At 53.7% G+C, this 22,866-nt stretch overlaps 1 protein-coding gene across 2 annotated transcripts; it reads right to left on the minus strand.

The window, feature by feature from the left end:
• Positions 1-276: 276 nt before the first annotated feature.
• On the minus strand, positions 277-22,157 carry Smtnl2 (smoothelin like 2). Of its 2 annotated transcripts, XM_028888721.2 has the most exons (8): positions 21,686-22,156; positions 13,931-14,018; positions 13,041-13,280; positions 12,804-12,879; positions 11,674-11,856; positions 10,671-10,788; positions 10,215-10,366; positions 277-1,400 (listed from the first exon to the last, which is right to left on the minus strand). In XM_028888721.2, exons 1-8 carry the CDS (start codon positions 22,073-22,075, stop codon positions 1,274-1,276), a joined length of 1,374 nt encoding a protein of 457 aa, XP_028744554.1. In that variant the 5' UTR covers positions 22,076-22,156; the 3' UTR covers positions 277-1,273. The 2 variants fall into 2 exon arrangements, with proteins under 2 accessions (XP_028744554.1, XP_037056841.1); XM_037200946.1 differs by lacking the exon at positions 13,041-13,280 and having other exon boundaries at positions 21,686-22,157.
• Positions 22,158-22,866: the final 709 nt, after the last annotated feature.

The raw sequence follows: 22,866 nt of genomic DNA on the forward strand, positions 1-22,866 counted from the left end.
TAGGGAAGAATAAGCTAAGGGCTGCAGCTTTATGGAATCTAATGGTTTTCCTATTCAAATTCCACTGCCAAACATCTGTGAAATGAAACCAGCACTCCTTGATGGCCCCATGAAAGGGACCACCCCAGGGGTAAGAGGTGGGGCTCTGTGGCGAGAACCTGCCTGCATAGTCAAGGACCTAGGTTCTACCCCACCCCACTCTCAACCCCTTGCATGGTAAAAAATGAAAGAAACACACACAAAAACAATGATCACTCAAAACCGTCAACCCTGGACCACTTTTTATCATAATATATTTGCTAATATCTAAGGGACAGATCTGCAGGAGGTAAATTTTCTGTTCACAATCCTTCAACAACATAGATGGCTGAGGGACAAGCACATTGGTAGACACCACAGGTCATTTTTCAGCCTCTCAAGCATGTGGCTTTAAGTACATACACAAGGTATGATTTCAGTAGATCCTTTGTTAAATCCATCCAGTCTCTTATTGCCCAACCCTCCTCCCATTTCCCAAACAGAAATAACAAACCCAAGCAAAGGTTGACACATCCTTTATGTACAAACAGCTTAGTGGTACAGATGAAATCCTTTTCATAAATACCTAGAGCAGATGGGAACTCTCTCAGCTCGAAGGGTCCTAGCCTTCCTCCCTTCTCTTGCCCAGGTAACCTTCTCTTAACTGAACACTTGTGGGGTCTCCTGGGAATGCCAGAAAACCCTCTAGACCTAGGTAGGAACCTTGCCACCTCCCCATAGAGGAGAGGTGATGTGAAGGTCATCTGCTACCCAGGATCTGGGTGTGACAAACTGTTTCTTTCCAAGAACTGGAGTCTGCTTCCCAGCAGTGGCCCAGAGGAAGGGGGAAAGGGGACCCAAAATAGTGTAAGGAAGTAAAAAACTCTGGGTGTTTTGATTAAAAAAAGAAGAAGAAAACTTGATAATAAGTGGAACCCTGTCAAGCCAATGTATCAAATTCACCAGAGGGAAGAACCTGAGCAATTCCCTGCAGGAAGATCATCACTTAGCACCAATTTCTCTGACTCTAGAGGTTTTTCCTTTGCCTTCCAGCCCTGGGCTGGGAGAGGCTGTGGGGCTCAGCTTAGCCTCATCAATACTTTTAATCAGGAACTGAGTGTGAGGGGCACGTGGTCACGCGCCATAGGACAAAACAGCAGCTCACACCACAGAGGCCCCCGGGGGGTCACGCTGCCTGGGGGGACCTGAGTGACCCCCACAGTCATTTCTTCCTGGCCTCTCCAGGCTGCCAGCCTCACTCAAAGCGACGCAGGTGGTTGTAGAGCGACTGCACGTAGGTGAAGACACACATAGGGTCCGGCTTGCGGCCCATCACCATCATGTCCTCCACTTCGATGAGGCGCTCACAGTTGGCCAGATTCCTGAAACACAAAAGCCCCATCAGAGCATGGTCCCAGCGAACAACCAAACCCACAACTGGGCTATTGCCACTGTCCCCAAATTCTCCAGGGGCCTGAGGTGTTCAAGTGCACACCAAAAGCGAATATGAGTACTCCAAGAGAACCCTGGGAGCTGTGGAGTTCATTTCCCAGACTCCCACAGACACAAACCACCTATGGAATGCATATAGAAGTAAAGATATCACACATGTTATCACGGGCAAGTCAGCAAGAACTGTGAAAGCAAAGGTAAAATTAAAGCAAAACGATAAATTCACCCATCTGCTTCCTTCAACAGTATGCATTTATTTATTTAGTTGGTTAGCTAATTAGTTAGTTGAGAGTTTTTGAGATGAGAGCTTGCTGAGTAGCCCAGCCTAGCCCTAAATTCATGATCCTCCTGTCTCAACCTCCTAAATGATAGGTTATGATCATGTACCTTTATGCCCAGCTCTGACATAAACTTAAAAAAATAAAAAAATTAAATTAAAAAACACATGACCCAGGGGATGGAGAGATGGCTCAGGGCTTAAGAACACTTAGTGCTCTTCCAGAGGACCTGAGTTCAGTTCCCAGTGCCCACATCAAATGACTCACAACTGCCTGTAACTCCAGGGTATCTGACTACTTCTGGTCTCCTGGGGCACCTGCACTCATGGGCACATAACCACATGCAGACATGTAGACAAATACTTCTACACATAATTTTAAAATTTAATAAAAGGGGGGAGGGAGATGGGTTGGAAAGATGGCTCAGAGGTTAAGAGCACTGGCTGTTCTTCCAGAGGTTCTGAGTTCAATTCCCAGCAACCACATGGTGGTTCACAACCATCTGTAATGGCCTGCAGGCATATGTGCAGGCAGAATACTGCGCAATCAATCAATCAATAAATAAATAAGAAATTTGAAAAAAAAAAAAAAAAAAAAAAAAAAAAAAAAAAAACCTTAATCCAGTCAGGCATTGTGGCCCACAACTTTAATCCTAGCACTTAGAAGGCTGATGCAGATGGATCTCTAAGTTTGAGGCCAGCTTGGTCTACACAGTGAGTTCTAGGCCATTCAGAGTAACACAATGAGACCCTGTCTCTTAAAAACAAAACAAACACAAACATGACTCACAGGGCTTGCCTTGCAAACACAAGGACCTGGTAAAAAAAATCCCCCAAACCCATGTTTAAAAAAAAAAAAGCCAGGTGTGGTGGTGCATACGTGTATTCCCAGCACAAGGGGGTGGGGGGGTGGGGGGGGGGGGGGGGATGGGAGCAGGTCAGAGACAAGCAAGTCCCTGGGGCTCACTGGCCAGCCAGCCTAGCCTGCTTGATGAGCTCCAGGCACCTGAGGAATGACATCTAAGTTGTCCTTTGGCCTACACACATGCGTGCACGCGCACAGACACACACACACACAGACACACACGCACGCACGCACACGCACACGACCCACAGTAAGGAAGGTGATTTTTAACTATGACTCAGCAAACACATAATGCTGTTGACCCTCTGTATCCACAGACTCTGCATTCAAGGATACAACAAACCTTATATCAAAAATACTAAAGACCTGATGCCCTCTTCCATCGTCTTTGGGCACCTGCATATATGTGAGTGTGCACACACCAAGACACATACACACACATAAATAAAAATAAAATAAATCTTAAATACATATTTTTTTTTAAAAAAAAGTGTATCAGTACTAAAAATGTAAACTCATTAGAATAGCTCCCGGGGAGATTGCTCAGTGGGTAAAAGTGTTTTCTATGAGAGCACAAAGACCTGAGTTCAAACCCCCAGCGTCCACATAAAAAGCTGAGCATGGATGCACATGCCTTTAACCCCAGCACTGCAGGAGCAAAGACAGGCAGATCCCAGGAGTTCATTGGCTAACCTGCCTAGCTGAAATGGTGAGCTGCCAGTCCAATGAGAGACCCTGTCTCAAGTCCCAAAGGCAGAAAGCAATAGAGGAAGACACCATCATCTACCTTTGGCATCTGCATACATACACCTGGGTACACACAACCATACATTCACGTGCATACCCCCTCCTCTCTCCCTCCTCTCTGCAGAGCAGATAATGGGGGGGGGGAAAGAGACCTGGATATGAACTATAAACTGCCAACTCAGATGCCAACGCTGACAATCCATTCCCTGAGCAGGCAGTCAGGATCCACCTCTGCTCATCCGACTCCCAGCAGGCTTGTTGGAAGACTACAATTTCATATTGTCTTTATGTACCTTGCCTTCCAAAGCCCAGCCAGATGGGAGACCCCAGCAAGCCAGGGATCCTCAGACCCATCCCAGAACTTGCAGCCAGCTCAACACAATTCATGCCACACTATTCCAGGACAGATCCCTGAGCTGTGTGCCCCCAGAGAAAGACTGTAACATTAGCACTGCTGGGCTCTGCTCTGGAGAGCTGGCCAGAGACCTAATGTCAAGGCGAAATGGAGACATCTGTCCCGGATCCCATCCCCACCTCTCGCCTCGCCTCCCCCCTGGAGCCGCAGAGGGTGACTTGCATGGGAACCCAGAGGTTACATGGAGGTGACAAGTGAGTTTGGCACCCTTTCTCCCCAAAACAGACAAAGGCAGGCCTTGGTGTCAGAGATGTCGGCATGCAAGGGTGTTCTGTGGCCAATAATTAAAAATGCTTGGATTCTTCAGAGGCTGGGGACCTGAGTTCACCTTCCAACCCTATCACTTGTCATCTGGTACCCTAGCCCCTATTAGAGGGAGAACCTCAGCTTCCCACATACTCTCTCTCTCAAGCCTGCTATTCAGAAACACCCAGGTGCATTCAAACCACCCCCAGATGCATCCAGAGGGTCATCCCTGTCGGTGGCTAGCTTCGACGGCCACTCTGATGGTCTCTCATGTTAAGTGAGGACACCCTGGAAGCCCAGGACCTTAGCTTTGGAAGAAAACTCACACATTACCTTTCCCCCACAAAGGCTCTCCCTCCACATGTTCCCCCTCCCCCAGGACCAGGACTGTTCTGACCCCTCTGCAGGAGGCCACCAGGAACTTGTCCCTAAGGCACAGATGCTCCTTTGCTTCCTTGTACATTTCACCTCTCATTCCCACAAGATTGTTCTCGACTGACTTTCCCCCACCACAACAAAAGCCTTTCACATGCTAGACTAGAACCTTTGCACCTGTGTCTTTCCCTGAACTGAAATGAGTGTCCCTAACTGTCCCTCACAGGGCACAGAAGACACTCTGATTGCCTTCTTACTCCTCTCTAGCCCACCTCCTGGTTATTCAGAGTTGCTGGCTGATTCCAGATGTTACTGACCTGTGCAAAAAAAGACATCAAGCAAACAAACCCCTCCTTCCTTCTAGAGGCTTCGAACACGCTCCAGCCAACACCCCCATGTCCCTGCCCAGGAAGCAAGTCTTCCAAATAAGGGTAGCCACAAAGATGGAAGGGAAGGGGCCTCATCCTGGTACCACCTTCTACTGCCCTGACGGCAGGACGTGAACAAGATGCTGGTCTTCCCTGCAGGCAAACTGAGAACCGGTCCCCAGGCCATCCCCCTGTTGCTTCTGAGTTGAGCAGATGGCAGTGGGTGCAGTTTCTAAGCAGAGACTCTCAGCACGCAACATGCAGCCACCATCTCTCAGCACTTTCTTTCCTAGACCACCTCTGCCCTTCACTCCCTTCCTTCTCTGAGGAGCTCCAAATTCGCCAGCTTCCAGGTCCAACACCATCCCTGTCTTTGATGACACTGTCCGACCTACAGCTGACACTTCCCTTTCACCCCAACTTGTCCCTGGCAGATAAAATATGTTCCTTTGGCTGGGCTGGTGGTGCACGCCTTTGATCCCAGCACTAGGGACGCAGAGGCAGGTGGATCTTTCTGAGTTCGAGGCCAGCCTGGTCTACAAAGCGAGATCCAGGACAGCCAGGACTACACAGAGAAACCCTGTCTTGAAAAACGGAAAAAAAAAAAAAAAAAAAGAGCAAGCTCCTTCAGAGACACTGTGGTACCAGCCTCAGTGGCAACAATACTCCTCAAACTGCCAAATAGGAAAGCATGGGGACACTTGCTTGAGTGTGTTGCAAATCTCTCTCTTGGGAGACGGAATACAAGATAGTGGTGGCTACCGCTGACTTTACCAGAAGATGTAAGTCTCAAAATATTAGAGGCCCCAATTGGCCTTTACATTTTATCTTTCTAAAGGTGTCTTTGTTAAAATGATCCAGGCTTGTTTTAAATAATCCAAACTACATGGAGAAGTCCACAGAGCTAGGGATGACTTCAAATGTCACCCCACAGCCTGAAGCAAGGATGACATTGGCTTATTAAGACATACCTTGAAGGATTTCTCTTACTCTTTATTGTATCTTCAGCTACCCTGGGGCCACGGAGGAGGGGCTGGGGGTAACGTTTAAGACTGTCCTAAATGCAGGGCAGGGGTGGGACCGCTGCCTCCTGTCTTGTTTTAGACAGAGACACATGGGCACTACAAATAGCGCTCAAGCCCCTTCTGCTGGGTGTAACTGGAGAGCAGGCGCATTCCGCGCAGGGCAAGTGGGACGCCTTGGGCTGCCTGTCCTGCGGCTTCCTGCAGCTTCCTATGCTACGGGCAGGGGTGAGAAGGAAAGGTGCAGAAGGGTCAGGCACCCGCCCTACTTTGCCCCTTCCATAAAAGGAACTGCTCTGCCCCTGTTCCAGGCCCTAAACACCTGTCAGACCAGGCTGATGCTCCTGCTGCCAGCCTAATCACACAGATTAGGACACAAGGAACCTCTGGGCCCAGAAATTATGGGGGGTGGGGGTGAGGGGTGAGGGTGGGGGAGAGCCAGCATACACATTCACCCAAGGTTCCTGGTGCATTCCGTGCCCTGAAGAGACTTGCTCATGGAAGGTTCTGGAAACATTCCTTTCCTGGATGGATAGCTTTGAGAGCATGATCAGGTCCTCTCTCTTCTGAAGGTCATGCCTTGGTTGGACGTCCCGCTCCTCTCAGCTCAGGCGGTTGGCTCCCAATACTGTCTTTCTGTGCCTCCCTCGGTACAAGCTGCTCCTGATGGCTTTCACGGGTACCATGTATCCACCCAGATGTTGCTGGCTAACCTAAGACGCTGACCTTGGCTCCAATATCCTCAGGCAGGTGTCCCATGCAGATTTTTCTAGCGGGCTATTGTCCAAGAAACCAGGGATCCAAGCAGCTGCCTTCCCAGGAGGCCCTGGGAGCAAGCCCACCTCCACAGCCCTCTCTCCCTTGTACCTGAGAGATAATCTCACAGATGACTCATAAGGGGAGGTACCTTCCCAGGCTCTGAGTAAGCTCCCCACATAGACCTGGCTCTGATGGCCCTCCCCACTCTTTGCAGTCAGGAAAAAAAAAAAAAAAAAAAAGCCAGCACTCATCTCTGAGGCCTCTTCACACCCTGATCCCCTCCCCAACTGAGAGCAGACTCAGGCCACAGGGAGGGAGGGCCAAGGTCCTATCCTGCTGTTTGCTTGGGGAGAGAAGGGAGCCAAAGCCTGGCCCGGTTACCACCCTCCCCCCAGGTTGAGAATAGAAGAAACATCTGTGTGGTGTCTGGAGACTGTGCTCGCAAACCTCCTGCTGGGAAAGCACGTCCTGGAGGCACTCTGTCCTAACTGCCTAGGGAAGCTGTGTTCCTTGGAACCCAGGGCACAGGGCCACCATCACATTGCCCAAGACTGTCCCTCTTCCCGCCACAAGCCAGTTGGACCCAGGTGGCCAAAGGTGGCCAGGGCATAAGCTGGCATTGCTCAGCCCTCTAGGCTTCAAGAATTCTGTAAGCCAAGGCTGGCCTCTCAGACCAGGGTGACTTTGGGGGTACCTGAGTGGAAGCCCTGATCCCACACATTCTAGTCTGGTTTTTGACAGCCGCCATTCCTGAGTTTCAAGCAGCTGGGCCTCTTCCTATGAACCACCCCTCCCGACATCATGCCGCGACACTTGGCTGGAGTCCACCATCGTCTGGATCCAGTTGCATAACACACTCGTCCAAGCTGTTTCTGCTATTAGGATGACAGCTGATCCCGAGCAGCCAAGAAAGGGAAGGCTTTGAAAGTACACAAGGCATTCCTCTGACCCCAGAGGGACCTAGGTTCCAAATCAACACCATAGGCATGGGCCCCATCCCCAAGCCTCCAGGTTCAGGAGCTCCTAACCAGAGCTCCCATTCTGCCCCTAGAGTGAGCACGTCCATCCTAGAGAGGGACAGTGGCTGTGGCTCCCGGCGAGCGAGCATGGGTTATGAGACACTTTGCCATCCCCTCCTTCCCTGTCCAGGCTCAGGTCCTAGTGTGGAGGGCCAGGACTGGGTGCTGGGGCTGGACATAGACTAAAGATAGCAAGGAAAACCTGGGGTGGGGCCTCCTGCAACCCAATCCCTCGAGGACAAGTGAAGATGGGGGACTCCAGGGCTCAGCCAGGACGAACATGGTCCCTCAGAGGCTGCAACAGGAGGCACAAAGGCATAATGAACAGTATCTCTGGAGCTGCCCTTCCTTCACTCTGTGCTTCAGAAAGCATCAGGGAGCCCCAAGTAGTGCCGTCTGTGTCCTTCTCTCGGCCTCGGGAGCCCGTGATGATGCCCTGACCCTCGTGCCTTCTGACTGGGGTTAACCAACAAGAGGCCTTGGAGCAAGGAGGAGCAAGGAGGTCAGAGGTTCATCTGGGCAGGCCCCTTCCAGCCAGTCAGAGTGAGCGGGATGCATCCTCATGTCCACAGCTTGGATCGTCTCAGGTAGCCTCAGCACCAGCACCAGCACCAGCAGGCCTGGGGCTCATAGCACTCTCCCCCACCTCCCCCCAGGAGTAAGTAATCAACAGTAATAGGCAATGCCAGGGTTTGAATCTGGCTTGTGCTCACCCAACCGTGCTGAGGCACAGTCCTTCACGTAATGGTAAGAGGTAGTGCAGCTCTGGAGAGGGTGCTGCCCCACCTCACCTGCCCGGTCTTCTATCCCTGCCCACACCGTCGGAGCCTTCATAAGACACACACACACCCCAGACTGCTCTTTTCTGTTGTTAACTTGACTGGATTTAGAAGCCCCACGGGGGCACCCCTCTGGGTGTGTCTGTGAGAGCTGTTTCCACACAGGTATAACTGAGAAGGGAGGACCCATCCTGAAGGTGAGTGGCTCGGCCTTATGGGTCGGGGGTCCCTAGACAAAGTAAGAAAAAGAAAATGCATGGAGCACCAGCATCCACCTCCTCTCTCTGCTTCCTACCTGGGGATACAATGTAACCAGCTGCCTCATACTCCTGTTGCCTTGCCTCGCTCAAACTGTGAGCCACAAAATAAAGATAGATAGACGAGTAAATAAATAAATTTTTAAAAAGTTCCTTTAAAACCTTCTTTCCAGCCAGGAGGTGGTGGCGCACGCCTTTAATCCCAGCACTTGGGAGGCAGAGCCAGGCGGATCTCTGTGAGTTCGAGGCCAGCCTGGGCTACCAAGTGAGCTCCAGAAAAGGCGCAAAGCTACGCAGAGAAACCCTGTCTCGAAAAACCAAAAAAAAAAAAAAACCTTCTTTCCTCCGATGATTTTATCAGATACTTTGTCACAGCAATAAAAAAGTAACTAATACACACCCTGCCCACCTGGAATACACACCCTACCCAGCTGGAATACACGCCTGTGACCCACAGGGTCCTGACAACTCTCATGCTCCGAGGGTGGCTCTTAGCCAAGAACCAGATCCCAAACGGGTTTTCCAAGCACATCCTGATCCCAGAACTGCACTCCCTTTCCCCGGATCCTCTCCCTATGAGTGGGACATACAAGTGCCATGGTTTGAATACGGCTTGCCCCCACCCAAGCGCATGTTGAGACCTGATCCCTGCTATGATGGTGTTGAAAGGTAGTGGGGCTCTTAGGAGTCAGTTAGACATCAGGAATCCACCCTTATGCAGGGATTAATGTGGTTCTCACAAGAGTGGGTTAGTTATCTCAAGAAGAGGTTGTTATAAAGTGCCATGCTCCCTTTGTCCCGCCTCTCTGACATGAGTGACACCTGGCCTTCGGCTTTCCATCACGAACTGAAGCATCATGCAACCCTCACCAGGAGCCAGGCAGACCCCAGCACCATGATCTTGAATGTCCAGCCTACGAAACCAGGTACCGGGGAGGTGGTGGCGTTCGCCTTTAATCCCAGCACTCGGGAGGCAGAGCCAGGCGGATCTCTGTGAGTTCGAGGCCAGCCTGGTCTACAGAGTGAGTTCCAGGACAGGCTCCAAAGCTACACAGAGAAACCCTGTCTGGAAAAACAAAAAACAAAACAAAACAAAAGAACCAGGTACCGAAATAAACCTCTTTATGAATCACTTAGCCTCTAATGTTCTGTTATAACAACAAAAAATACGCCTAAGTCCAGAGGTAATTTCACAGTCCGTGCTATGACAGTATTGAGGGAAACACCAGCTACTTTTCATAATATATCAGTCGATCGCCGTTTCCTGCTGAGGACCTCGAAGACTCCAGCCTGAGGGAGGTACACAGTGCCCCTGTCCCGCTGCCCCTCGGGCTCTGTCTGTGGCTGGTTTCCCAAACTGTACAGCAGAGGCTAAACACCCAGCAAGGAACAGCAGAAACGGCTCCAGCACTGAGTAACGTGTGACCCTGAGCACATCCTCACCAGCTTCAGTCTCCCCGTTCCTATAAGGAAAGCCAGACGGACTGGATGGCCTCAAGGTCCCTCAGCTCACTGTCAAGTGCTGTCCTGTGTGTCCTGACCTTACTACCCAGGGCAGGAGTTGTGCTCAGGGTCTGGGCTGGGACCCACAGCCAATGGGACCTGCCATACTTACTCAGCCATGGTGAAGGCCAGTTCAAAGTTCTGCTGCCGTTGTGTGGGGCTCAGGGCATTATAGTCGAAGGCATCAGGGAAGAATGAGTGCACCAGGGCACAGAAGGCCATCCCGTCACTCCAGCTGGAGGAGAAGTTCTGCAGGTCCACGTGCTGCAGCAGAGAAAGCGGGGGTCAGCAGGGACCCCCCCCTCTCCTGGCACCCAATTCAACCCTGAGCAGATTCTCCAGCCCCAACGCACTGAGCAAAGAACAGCGTTGTTGCTGGACCTCACCCTTTGAGGGGCACCACACCAGCCTGCTCAGGTGGAATTTCTAAGCACGTGTTGTGGGTAGCTTGGGTACCGCTCGGGAAGCATGAACCTCCTGGTTCCCGTCCCTCCCCAGCCTGGCAGGGTTTTGCCCTGCCAGCAAGTTGAGGGCGGGCGAGACACCTGGCTTGCCGCGGCCCACTCACCTGGTACCCCACAGTCTTGCTGCGGCACCACTCTAGCAGGATCTGCTTGATGCTGCTGGCACTGGCCACGCCGAAACTCTGCGACCTCTTTAGTTTGGCCCTGGTCTCACCTTTGCCCCTGTGGAGAGAGGGCAAGCCTGCTGTGGGAGCCAATGGAGAGAACATTCCTATGTCTTCTGGTCAGTGCTCAACCCACATGCTACAGCCACAGCACAGTGCCACGCAGCCTCCTATCCACACCCAGCTTTCTAGGACCCCTGTGAATCATCCCACATGAAGCAGGGATCACTGGATAATCCTGAGACAGAGGGTGTGAATGGCATGGACCTCTCGCCTTCTTCCTGAACATCCTTTTCCATCCCTTTCATCCTGCTTCCTTCTGGGCTCCCGTAGCACCCAAGGGCAGGTTGCTGGGGCAATGGGAGCCTCCTGGATCATCACAGAAGCATGAGCAGCAACCTGCACTCAGCAGGCATCAATGCCATGCACTGGTAAGAGCACTGGATACAGCTGCAAAGGAGGCTGTGGTCCAGGGACCTCCTCTCTAATAAGGAGTGGCTGGGGAGCTCCTGGGTCGCACTGTGGCATTTCTTCAGTCCTCAAGCAAAGCCAGCCCCCACAGCTAGGTCTCCCTGGCCAGACTCCCCAGCCATGCCCAGAAAATGAAGAAGCAATGATTCAAGTGCAAGGATGGCCTAGGAACACTGGCGGAGCAGAAGACTGAACTACCTGCAAATCGAGAGGAGCATCTTTCACTAGCCTGGCCTAGTCCCAAGCCCCACCGCCCTCTTCTCCCCTACAAAAGGAACTCCTCAACCTCAGTCACCCCTATAAAGCAGCCCTGACCTTGAGCTCTGCCTGAGAGAGCTGATCTTGGGAACACCCCACTGGGGAACAGCCAGGGCCCCAGCCAGCCTTGCTAATGCCATGCCTGCGTGATCATGGCTGTGGTCGGGCTTGCTCTGGGAGCCCATCAAGCTAGTTTGGGGGTGAATATCCATACTTGCTTGCCGTATCCTGCTCCCACTTCTCGAACAACGCCTTCCGAGCCTGGGCCCCTGAGGTACGAGGCAGCGTCTGCGACCTCACCAATTCCCTGCGACGCTCTCCCTGGCGAGGGCCCTGCTGCGTCATAGCTGGAGGCTGCGAGGATGGGGGTGACTGCGGTGGGGTCACCAATGGAGGGCTGAGGAGAGAACCATGAAGTCAGGAATACAGAACCGGCCCTCACTAGGCACTCCCCTGGGCCCCAGGAGAGTATGCATACACACTGAGTGTGCATAAGACAGCCTATACCTATGACAGACCCCTAGACCTTGGAGGGGCTGTGGGGGAGCAGGCCCCACCTGCTCAGGTCCCAACTGGTTTGCAGGTTTTCTGAACTGAGCTGCAGTTTAGTTGGTGGCATGCCTGGCCAGCGGGCCCAACTAGGGAGGTAGAGGGGGCCCCTCTCCAGGCACAACAGCCACCCCTTAGTAGGTGTCAATGCCTAGGGAGGGCAAGGGGTATACCCAGAGCCAGACCCAGGCCCCCTCCTCCACCACAGCTAGATAGGACCCTCTTTGTTCTCCCCCTGGAATAATCTGCCAGGAAGTCACAATTCTCCTTTTATCATTAAAAAAAAAAAAAAAAAGAAAAATCCATCTTGCTACCCCACCCCCATTCTCACACCCAGTCAGTCCACTGAAGTTAGGCTTACCCCAAGGGAAGGCCCCCCGCTGTCTGCCTAACCCTGGGCCTCCCGCTAGGCACCTGCTCTTCCTACCGCAGAAAGCACCTCACTCAGAGGTCCCCCAGCCAGAACGGAGAACAGAAAGTCAAATGTCATCCTGCCCCCCCCCCCCCCCCCGCTTCCTCCCACAGAGGCTGGGACACCCACCCCATCTCCACCCCACCCCACCCTCCATCCCCTCCCCACCCCCACCCCCACCCCACCCACACCTGCAACTTTTTAATGGACTTGCTTTGAAGGTCAGAGAAGTTGACCCAGCTGCAACCAAGCCTCTACACACTAACCCTGGTCACCTCCCTCCCCAGCTCCAACCCCGCCTGCCGGCCCACAGCCCCAGTTCTGCAGAGTGTCCCTAGACAATCAGCCCAGAGAGACCCAGGTCCCAGGCAGAGCAGGCTCACCTGTCCTTGTTCCTGCCTGCTGACACCGCTCCATACCCAGAGCCAGACAAAGACCGCACGAAAGAGGAATTCTTCTCTACAGGACCAAGGGAAGACAGAAACGGGAAATGTGGTGACAGAGGTGGGCTGGGGTCTGACCTGGCTGTCCTAAGTCTCCTGCCAACCCCCACCCCGGCCCTGTCCTCTCTCACCCCCCTGAGGTGGGGTTGGCTCCCAAACCACTCTCCCGTCATATACCAGTGGGACTAGGAGTCCAGGGGCTGAGGGCTTCGCCAGGGCTTGGGCTGAAGCCCCCCAGCATGGCAGCAGATGTAGGTGAGAGAGCTGAAGCTGAGGTCTCCCCAGAGAATTTCTCAGAGACTCGGGTGACCGCGGTGACAGGCTGGTGGGGCAGCCGCAGGGAGAGGCTCACAGGGCGTGGCCTGGGGAGCTCCGGGGCTGAGGAGGTTTGGACCTCAGAGGACCCGTTGGCTGAACCTGTAACATGTAACCCACCAGGATAAGTCAGCTGTGGCAGCCGCAGAAGCCTGGCTCCCCCATCCTAGCAAAGAGGGCTGTTAGGCTCCCTGGGCCTTCCTCCCAGCTCCTTCAGGAAGCCTCCCTGGCCACTCCAGCCTCCCTTACCTCCATTACCACGTAAGTCTTACTGCACCACTCAGACCTGACTCTCCTCCACTTCCCCAGATTGCCAACTCAGGAAATAACGAAATTGCCTGTCAGTCCACCCACTTCAATGAATGGACGATTTCTCAGCCTCGGCTTACTTTCTTCCAGGAATAGGGAAGCTCGTTCCCTTGAACTCCTACTTCTCAGAGTATTTTATTTATTTTGTTTTGTTTTGTTTTTTTGAGACAGGGCCTGTGCTAGATGTCCTGGAACTCACTATGTAGACCAGGCTGGTTCAAACTCACAGAGATCCGCCTGCCTCTGCCTCCCGAGTGCTGGGATTAGAGGCGTGCGCCACTATGCCTAGCTCTCTTTATTTTAAAAGTTCTCCCCTTCAGTCTCTCTGCCTGGTGGGGTTCAGTCTCAAACACCCATCCCCACAGCCAAGAGATGGCTGGCACAGATGCCTGGCTCAGGCCCTGAGCCTACCCAGCCATCTCCCTTCTTCCATAGGCTCCTACCTGTACCCAGCTGGTGTCCATTCTCCATGATGCATGAGTTTGAAGCTCGTCTCCCCTCCAGATCACCAGCTTCATCATGTTCCACGCTCTGTGGAGGCACCAACACCTATCAGTGGGAGCCAGCTGCCCACCACAAAGCCCCATCAACTGCCCACCCTAAAGGTACTGCCCAAAATCCCTTCTGGCTCTGGTGGTGAAAACCTCCTTCACTTGGGGAAGAAAGGATCCCCCAGGAGGTACAATGGTGAGCAATGGTTCAGAGAAAAAAAGATGAACCTGCCTAGCTCCAGAAACTTCCACCACCTGAGAGGCTCATCTCAGAGCCCAAGAAGGCTGAGGATAAAGGCTGCAAGTTCAGAAGCAGTATGTTAGGTGCATGTGCGAGCTAACTCTCTCTCTCTCTCTCTCTCTCTCTCTCTCTCTCTCTCTCTCTCTCACACACACACACACACACACACACACACACACACACACACACTCGCACCAGATGATGTGTGGGAGGACCAGGCCTCTGTCCCCCACAGCTAGGACTGTCCACATGAAAGAAGCAGATATGGTGAGGTGTGAGGTCCTTCGGGGCCAAAGATGGACAAGGTGCCAAGTCACCCTGAGGCTTTTCTGCCAGACACAGCAACACAAGAGTTTCCCCAGACATACAGTATGTACAGATCTCGTGGCACCACACACCCTCCAGCCTCCCAGGGCTACAGCAGGGCAGGGACACAGGAACAAACACCGAGGGGGGAGGGGTGTCAGGGGGAAATCCTGGGATCTCGACTGAGCTGCCTGGGCCAGAGTCCATCTCCTCTGGGTCTCAGATCAAGAACAGGGGGCAGGCTTTGCTAGTGGCATTTGGGCATCTAACAAACATCAGGTCCATGTTACAGGTGCTACTCAGGGCTCAGAGAGGGTACCCACTGCCTATGGACGTTAAAGGGGGTTGGGGGGCAGACAGAACATGTAGCCAGAGGAGAATGCCCCCCAAACCCTTCCCAGCAAAGGTGTGACAGGCTTAGAGTGTCTATGGAGCTGAGATTAGGGCAATCAGCCTAGCAAAGGGGGGACAGAAGCTGTCCCTAACCTGGAGTTCTGCTAAAACCCCATACTGGGTGGCCTGAGTGGTTGGTTGGCTGTGCCTCTCCGATCCTTCCAGGCTATTCCTCGGACAACAGTTTGTCCCTGACTCCAGGTGAATCGGGTCTTCCTATAGCCAGTGTTGGAGGTGCCCACCCATTCAAGCGGGGACCTGGGCAAGCAGGTCCACAGATGGTACTGAGTCAGCTTGGGACACCTAAGGCAGTCAGCCTCCCAGGGGCAAAGAGGGTTCTCTGAGGCAATGGACCCAAAGCTAGCCCTCCGTGAGCCAGGTACCCAATGACAGAAGCTATTCCCAGGAGGATGGCTGGCGGCAACAAAACCAGAGAGGCATGAAGGCCCCAGTATTGTGATCCCACATGACTCTGCAGCTCAAGCTACTTGTCTGGGGTTGACAAGGAGTCTTCGGTGTGATTTAGGAACATACTTCAGAAGCCAGCAAAGGTGGCATTAAAGAAGACAGATAACCCCAAGTTATCCCCACGGTCCCTGAAGGAGAACTGGGGCCAAAGGTGTGAGAAGGCCAAGGACAAGCGTTCTATGCTTTGGAGAAAAAGGAAAGTGGCCGGCAGAGTAAGCAGATGTGGAAGCAGGAAGGACACCACACCTCTTCCAAGCTCAGGCTTGGGGCCGGAGTGACAAGAAGGTCCGAGAGGAATGTTGGGGAAGGGTGGGCAAGGATTTCGATTCTGGTGTAAGGGGCACCTGGGACATCAGGTAGCATATCTGAGACCAAATGTAAAACAAAGCAAGAACAGGGCTGGAGAGATGGCTCAGTGGTTAAGAGCACTGGCTGCTCTTCCAGAGGACCCTGGTTCAATTCCCAGCACCCACAAGGCAGTTCACAACTGTCTGTAATTCCAGTTCCAGGGGACCCCGGCACCCGTGGCAGAACACCAATGCACACAAAATAAAAACAAATAAATTAAAAAACAAAAACAGAAACAAAGGAAGGATGGGTGATAAGGAAACAGGCATGGCCTCCGTCAGCTCCTGGGAGCCCTGCAGATAAGCACCTGCATGTCAGGGAGCAGAGACAGCAAGGCTGTCTGCCAGGAGAAGAGAGCACACAGCCAGGAGTGGGGAAGAAGCCCAGCAGGAGGCTGAGCAAGCCAGGGAAGGGACCGTGTCCAAAGGGAGCCTGAGGTCAAGGAAAAGAAAGTCGGGCTGAGAAAATGTGTCCATTGTGTTTAGCCACGGAGAGGTCACTGGTGATGGTAGAGACTGAATCAGAGGTATGGAGGGCAGAGAAAGAGACAGGCTGGGGAGAAGCCGAGGGAAGGCTCCATGAGCCTCTGCTGCTCCCCCATCTGGCAAATCCTGGTCACGTGACAAGCCAGGCAAGGGGGCCCCAGCTTTCCCAGGATGGAGAGACAGAACCACACTGACAGGTCAACAGACTCTGGTAAAGTGAGGCAACCATCTGTAGGGTGGGGTCCCGGGGAGGCAACAGAGGACAGAACCCAGAGCACCGCGTTTTAGACAGGAGGAGACCCCTCAATTTCTGATCTAAGAGGGGAGAGAGCCAAGCCCGCCCTCAGGATCACAGGGTATTTGCCATCTCTTGCACTCCAGAACTTGTGGGGAGGGGCACCTCTAGAAGCCTGGTACTAAGTCAGCAGTGGGAAAAGAACCAGCCATTCCAGCTGGAAGCCCAGCCTCCACAGTCACCCAGGCCGAGCAAGCAGCAGCCCTGGGGTCCCCAGTATCCCCCACCCTGACCCACCCCACTCTTGTCCAACAGGTTCCACAGGTCTAGAGAGGGGCCTCAAAGGGCAGCCTGGTGATGAAATCATTTTCCCAGGAATGTAAGTATCTACAACCCCCCCCACACACACACACCATAGACACCTGTCTCTCCACATTAGAGGTCCCCACCCCCCCACGGTACCCCAAAGGACTGGACAGAAGTAGCTCCTACATCTCAGTATTGGCCAGATTCCTGCTAAGTAAATGGTCTCTACAAAGGGGAGGGTGGGGTATAGGGCTGAGCCAGGACTCCCAAGTTCCCCTGCTTCCGACTCCTCTCGTCCCAAACTGCAACCACTTCTGGCCTGGGGAAAGGGCTCTGCCATGCTTCAGGCCAACGGGCTATTCCAATACAACCTCCCAACCCATTACCACCCAGAGGGAGCCCAGCCTGGTGTAGGAGAAAGAGGCTCCCAAACTCACACAATAGTGTAAGGCAGTGATCGAAATAACAGCCGAGGCCAGGGGTCCCCTCCTGCCACCCATGGCTCCGTTCACAAAGCACCTGACCTTGCAGAGGATAACTCATGACAAGTGTTCTGTCCCAGGGGATGAGCCCCACCGGGTGCATCTCAGCCAGACGGAGGGAAGAAAAAGGCGTAAGTCCTGAGGTGAACACCCAGTGGGACTTTCGCAGATGGCAGAGCCCCACAAGGAAAGAACGGAGCCCAGCTTGGGCTGGAGCAAGCTCTTCTCATAAACCCTTGCCCACTCTGAGGCTGCTAATCAGTTCCTCGGGTAGCCAGCCACTGCCTTCCTCTGTCTGAGGCAGCCTGGCCCAGGCATAGCTGGGGGGGACCCTCTATGTGCTTACACCAGAGCAGAGATCACAGTGGAGCCCCAGGGCTGGGGGTGGGTCCTGTTGAGCTGGCCTCCTACACCCACAGCCTCAGCTCTGTTTTAGGGAAGGGGAGGTGCCCCGGGAGGGAGCCCAGGCCTGGGAATTCAGCGGGGGAGTCAGGGGACGAGATGAATGTGGCTTCAGAGACTGAGAGATGGGACCCTCTTGTTGGAAAGTTTTTGACATTTTGTTCGAGGGAAGGGACAGCATTGCGAGGCTGAGACACGGGAGCTCACGTGTGGGCCCAGCACAACCCACACAGGGCAGGACCCCTATCTAGAATGGTTAAAACTGCCGCCCCAGCCCATCTCCACTCACACCACAGCTTTTGAGGACTCGATCCAAACTTCTCCCCAAAGCATTAAGCCCCCTTATCACACTGGCTCTGGGAAAGGCAGGCAGATAAGGTGAGTCTGCTTTCTCTCACCATGAGGCCTCTGACACCCGGCTCTTGGCAGTTAGTACGGAGGGACTGTATTGCTTTGACCATGGGGACCCAGAGGCTCCAGCTTAGCTGAGGATGACATCTCCAGGGAACAATTCACTGCCAGCCTCCTGGGCCTCGGCCTGACCTCAGGCTGCAGCCATCCACCCCAGCCTCCTGGCTCCTTGCTCTCAGATGGCTCTTCAGACAGTTTTGTTAACCAGATCAGCTAGCTTGTTCACTGCACTGGCCAAGAGGCTGGGCCAATTCCCCTTGTTTTATTATTTTACTTTTAACTATATGTACGGTGCGGGGGTGGTGGTACCAGTCCCGGCAGAGGACAGAGGCACTGGATGCCCCTGGAGCTACAGTCACAGGCAGCTGTGAGCTGCCCGGTGTGGGTGCTGGAAATCGGGTCCTCTTCATGAGCAGCATGTACCCTTTTATTGTTGTTTTGTTTCTGTTTTTCAAGACAGGGTTTCCCTGTGTAGTCCTGGAAATCCTGAATTTCACTCTGTAGACCAGGCTGGCCTCGAACTCACAGAGATTCGCCTGCCTCTGCCTCCCGAGTGCTGGGATTAAAGCCAGGCTCACATCTTGGTTTAAACACAGGGAAACTGAGCCCCAACTGAGAGGAAATGTTTCAAAGTATCTCCTGTCTGCTCTAAGCAAAGTGCTTGTCTCTCCAATCTCCTGCAGACAGTCCTCCCTAGTTATCTCACTACACTGCCCTGTCCTCTCCCTCCTCCGAGACTTCCTTGACCATCTCTTAGTCACATGCTGTTAAGGTCTGTGTGTTCAAAAGTGAATGAACTGGCCGGGATTAAAGGTGGCGGACACCTTTAATCCCAGCACTCGGGAGGCAGAAGCAGGCAGATCTCTGTGAGTTCGAGGCCAGCCTAGTCCAAAGAATGAGTTCCAGGACAGCCAGGACTCTTTCACAGAGAAACCCTATCTCAGGAGGTGGGGGGATGAACTGACCAACTCCTTCAGCATATTTCCAAGCTGAGTACCTCTAGTCCCCATTGCTTCCTATATAGGGATGGTAGAGTACCTGCCTCCACAAGGTCTGGCCACAAACTAAGAGGAGCAGCCACCACTGGCTTGTAGGACACGATGAGATCCTCACATCAAGGCCCCTGTCACAGACGTGGAATATGAGAAACCACACAGCCCTCCTTCAAGCACCCATCTGGGACTCTGTCCATCATCCTTGTTCAAGACCAAGCTGTACTCTCTACCACCAACTAGCTCAGAGCCTGTGTGGGTGTTCCTGTAAGGGTGGACAGACATCTGTACATTTGGGGGTCAAACAAAGGGAAGCAGCCTCAGGCCCCAAGAGCTGGTGACCAAGGTCTGTGCAACCTCTAGCGCCATCCTCCTCCACCCACAATGCTCAGCTATACTTGCTGCTCACGGCCCCAGGGCCTTTCTTGGGTCCTCAGACTACTCTGCAGCTCCTGGGCCTTTGTCCTTAGTCCCAACAGGCTGGAGCATCCTTGCAGATCCAGCCTCTTCCATAAGTCTCCCCAGCATAAGTCTCTGCCTCTGTTTCATGTCCAAAGAGCACCCTGCCTGCTGACTCCTGCTCTGGAACTCCCATCCCAGACAGCTCACCCACACACCACAGCCTCAACTCAAGACTCATCATTTCTGCTTGAACCATCACAGTTAAGTTGCCTATGGCGGCTAATTCCCTAGAATTGAGACATTCCCTCTTAGAGGGAAGGGGCTCATAAAACTTGAGAAACTCTCTGAACACAGGAGGCTTGGAAGCTAAGAAAGTTACAAGACTCACCAGGTCCTTCCCTGAGGTTACATGAACAGTAAACAACCGATGGAGAGAGAAGACTCTGGCGGAGCTCCCTGCAAGCTGTGTAGGGAGCTCCATGGATGCAGCTTCCATGAGTCATCACCCATGCTAGTGTGGGCTTTTGATGTTACACCCATGCTCCTGTTAATAACCCCAATAAACTAATTGGTTCACCAAGCCAGTCCTGGGTGCTCTCTTTGGAGTGACTAGACGTCTGTTCACGTCTCCTGGGGAAAAGTCACAAGCTCATCTCCAGTCACCCTCTAACCCACCATCCGTCCCTGAGGGAGGGTACTAGGTCCAAGCAGGATCCTGTTCCTCCCCCACTCAGCTCCCCCATTCCCCTACCTGATGAACATGGCAAATTCCCCTTTTAAAAAGGAGAATTTAAAAAGCTGGAGAAACACACACAAGCGTTCTCGCACACGCACTCATGTGGGACTCAGATTATTTTTCTTAAAACTTGAACAGCTGCCTCTGCAAGTTACAAAGGGATGTTAAAACTTGAGAAGCAAATGATGACACACTGTAGCAGGCACATGTGAACTCACAGTAGCAGTTTTACACCAGGGATACGTGACTCATCATACTCATAGGGCAGATTTAAATGTTTCCATATTTCTAGACCCTTCATATGGAACTCTGGGACACCAGTTCTGCCCCCAGGAAGCCTATCTCCTCTGCCTAACGTCAAGGGCTTTCACAACTCATGCCTCCCTTATACACCTGAAGGCTCCACTCTAGCTTGTGAGCACTTTTGGCCATTCTGAGGCAGCATGCATGGTAAGATCAGATCCTCCATCATCAAGCTCTCCTCAAATACACGCTACAAAAGGACCAGAGTCTGGACTAGGGCGTCTCTGCTCACACTATTGCCACTGCTCAGACTGGGGCCATCTCCACCCAGGATGAGGCCTCCAATGGCAAGCAAGGACTTATCTGATTCCCTCCTCCGAGACCCACAGTAGATCGGAGGGCCTGAGAGAATGCACTGAGGCAGGGGGCAGGTGCAGTGTACTCAGTCAGACCCAGGCCCTAGAAATCCACCCCCAGAGCACATTCCGGGTCAAGATGGAAAAATCCCACCTAAGGGCCACTGCACACACCATGGAAACATTCTAACCAGGCCCTGCCACTCCAGGAGGCCGTGCCCAAAGTAGTAAGACTGGTCCACACCAGCCTCTGCCCAGTCACTGACCCCAGAAATCTAGAGGCAGCTAAAGGCCAGTTCCCCCCCCCCCACCCCCTCTGTTCCCAGTATGGGATCTGCCCCCTGCAATGTGAGTTCCCAAACACAGTTGCTGAGCAGCCTGGACCAGACTGCAACCACATGCATACCCACACACACCGGCAACTCAATCGGGGTTAATCTACAACCCGAGCGGTCAGGCCTCAGTGAAGCAGCAACCCCGGACGCGTGAACAGAGCCGGTGTTGGGGCAGGTAAGGGGTGCTGACCATTCCAACTCGCAGGTGAGGGCCCAGGCGACAGTGAACCATCAAAGACCGAACCTTGGCGTCCAAACTCTTAAAACTCATGGGGCAGAAAGTAGAGGACAGATCTCAAGTCAAACACCACCTGGCTCCAAAGTAGGGAAGAGGTGCAAGACAGGTGCAGAGGGCCAACTAAAACAATGTTTCTCCTGTTCTTTCCAGCTCTGGTGTAACCCCGGTTACCAAGTCCCAGCGGCAGGTGGAGGTATAGCTCTCAGACCAGAGGACGCTCGCAAGCGCACGCACTCTTAGCCGAGGGGCGGCACTAATCTACCCCATCCCGCTCCCCCAGGCACGCTCCCGCTCACCACACCCCGCGCGCTGCGCCCAGGGAGCTCACCTGGCTGCGACCGGACAGTGAGAAGGTGGCGTGGCTGGAGAAGCGTGCGGTGCCCAAGCGGGGCGCGCGATCTGTACCTGCGCCCGCAGGAGGGGGACTGGGCGTGCCCGGGGCAGGGGACACACCAGTCGCTAAGCCCAGCGCCTCCACCTGGCGCGTCAAGCGCTCGAGCTGCGCCTGCAGCCGCTGGTTGTCCCGCTGCAGTTCGGCCACGGTGCGAGCCAAGGGGCCGGCCAGGCGCAGCGCTTCGGCCACGCGCCGCTCCACGCCGCGCTGCAGCCCCTGCATGTCTTCGTGCAGCGCACGCACCGCACCCTCCAGCGCCGCCTCATAGCGGCCCAGCGCCTCGCGCACCGTGTGCGCCTCCTCGGCGTCGGGGGTCGGCTCCATGGCCGAGAGGCGCGCACCGATCGGACAGCAGGCAGGACGTGGGGGACGACAAGAGATCTGCAGCTTCTTGCGGCAACTGGCGGGCCGCGGCTGGCTGCGCCTAAGGGGCGGCCAAAGGGGCGGGAGCAGGGCGGGGCAGACCCCAAGAGCCCCAGGACTGGGCGCCGCATGGGGAGGCGGGGCCGAGTGGGAGGGACAGCCCGCTCCCGGACACCCCTCCCCTAGGGACTCGCCCCGCTGGTGAGGGCTAGCTGGCCCCAGAGGTACCGGTGGAGAGCTCACTCTCTCTCTCTTTTGCTGGGGCACGGATCCCTGGAGGAGTAAGGAGTCTCATACTCCCTTGACCCGAGAGGAGTGGTGTGCAGCCCAGGGAAAGAGCTGGGACCCACCGGAAGAAGGCCCTCAAATGGACGTTACTCTAAAAACCCAAGAAAGTTAAGCATTCCCTCTAGGTTCTCACCTGCAGGACATGGATTCTGTTTTGGTTGGTACCTTTCCCCATGTTCAGGGAACCTCAGCAGCTGAACACACACACACACACACACACACACACACACACACACACACACACACACACGCATTCCCCGTATAACCTCTCGGACTCACCTTTATATGTATCTCCAATCGCCTCCCGGTACCATCCAGTACGCAAATACCTGTGAGACCTTTTTTTTATTTATTTATTTTATTTTATGTGTATGATTCTTTTTACCTGTTTATCTGTATTTACACAGCGTGAGTGCCTGGTGCCCACAGAAATCGCAAGAAGGTGTCGGGATTTTCTGAAACTG

The sequence above is a fragment of the Peromyscus leucopus genome, chromosome 8b, assembly GCF_004664715.2.
Source record: "Peromyscus leucopus breed LL Stock chromosome 8b, UCI_PerLeu_2.1, whole genome shotgun sequence".
Taxonomy (NCBI): domain Eukaryota; kingdom Metazoa; phylum Chordata; class Mammalia; order Rodentia; family Cricetidae; genus Peromyscus; species Peromyscus leucopus.

What these genes read in the sequence shown, in the direction of transcription:
- Smtnl2 (XM_028888721.2), bottom strand. Translation starts at nt 22,075, where the DNA reads ATGGAGCCGACCCCCGACGCCGAGGAGGCGCACACGGTGCGCGAGGCG. An exon ending in CTGGACTCCTAGTCCCACTG is followed by an intron (nt 12,880 to 13,040) that starts GTATATGACGGG and finishes TTGGTCCTGTAG; the next exon opens with AGAAGAATTCCTCTTTCGTG. An exon ending in GCAAGACTGTGGGGTACCAG is followed by an intron (nt 10,367 to 10,670) that starts GTGAGTGGGCCG and finishes TCTCTGCTGCAG; the next exon opens with CACGTGGACCTGCAGAACTT.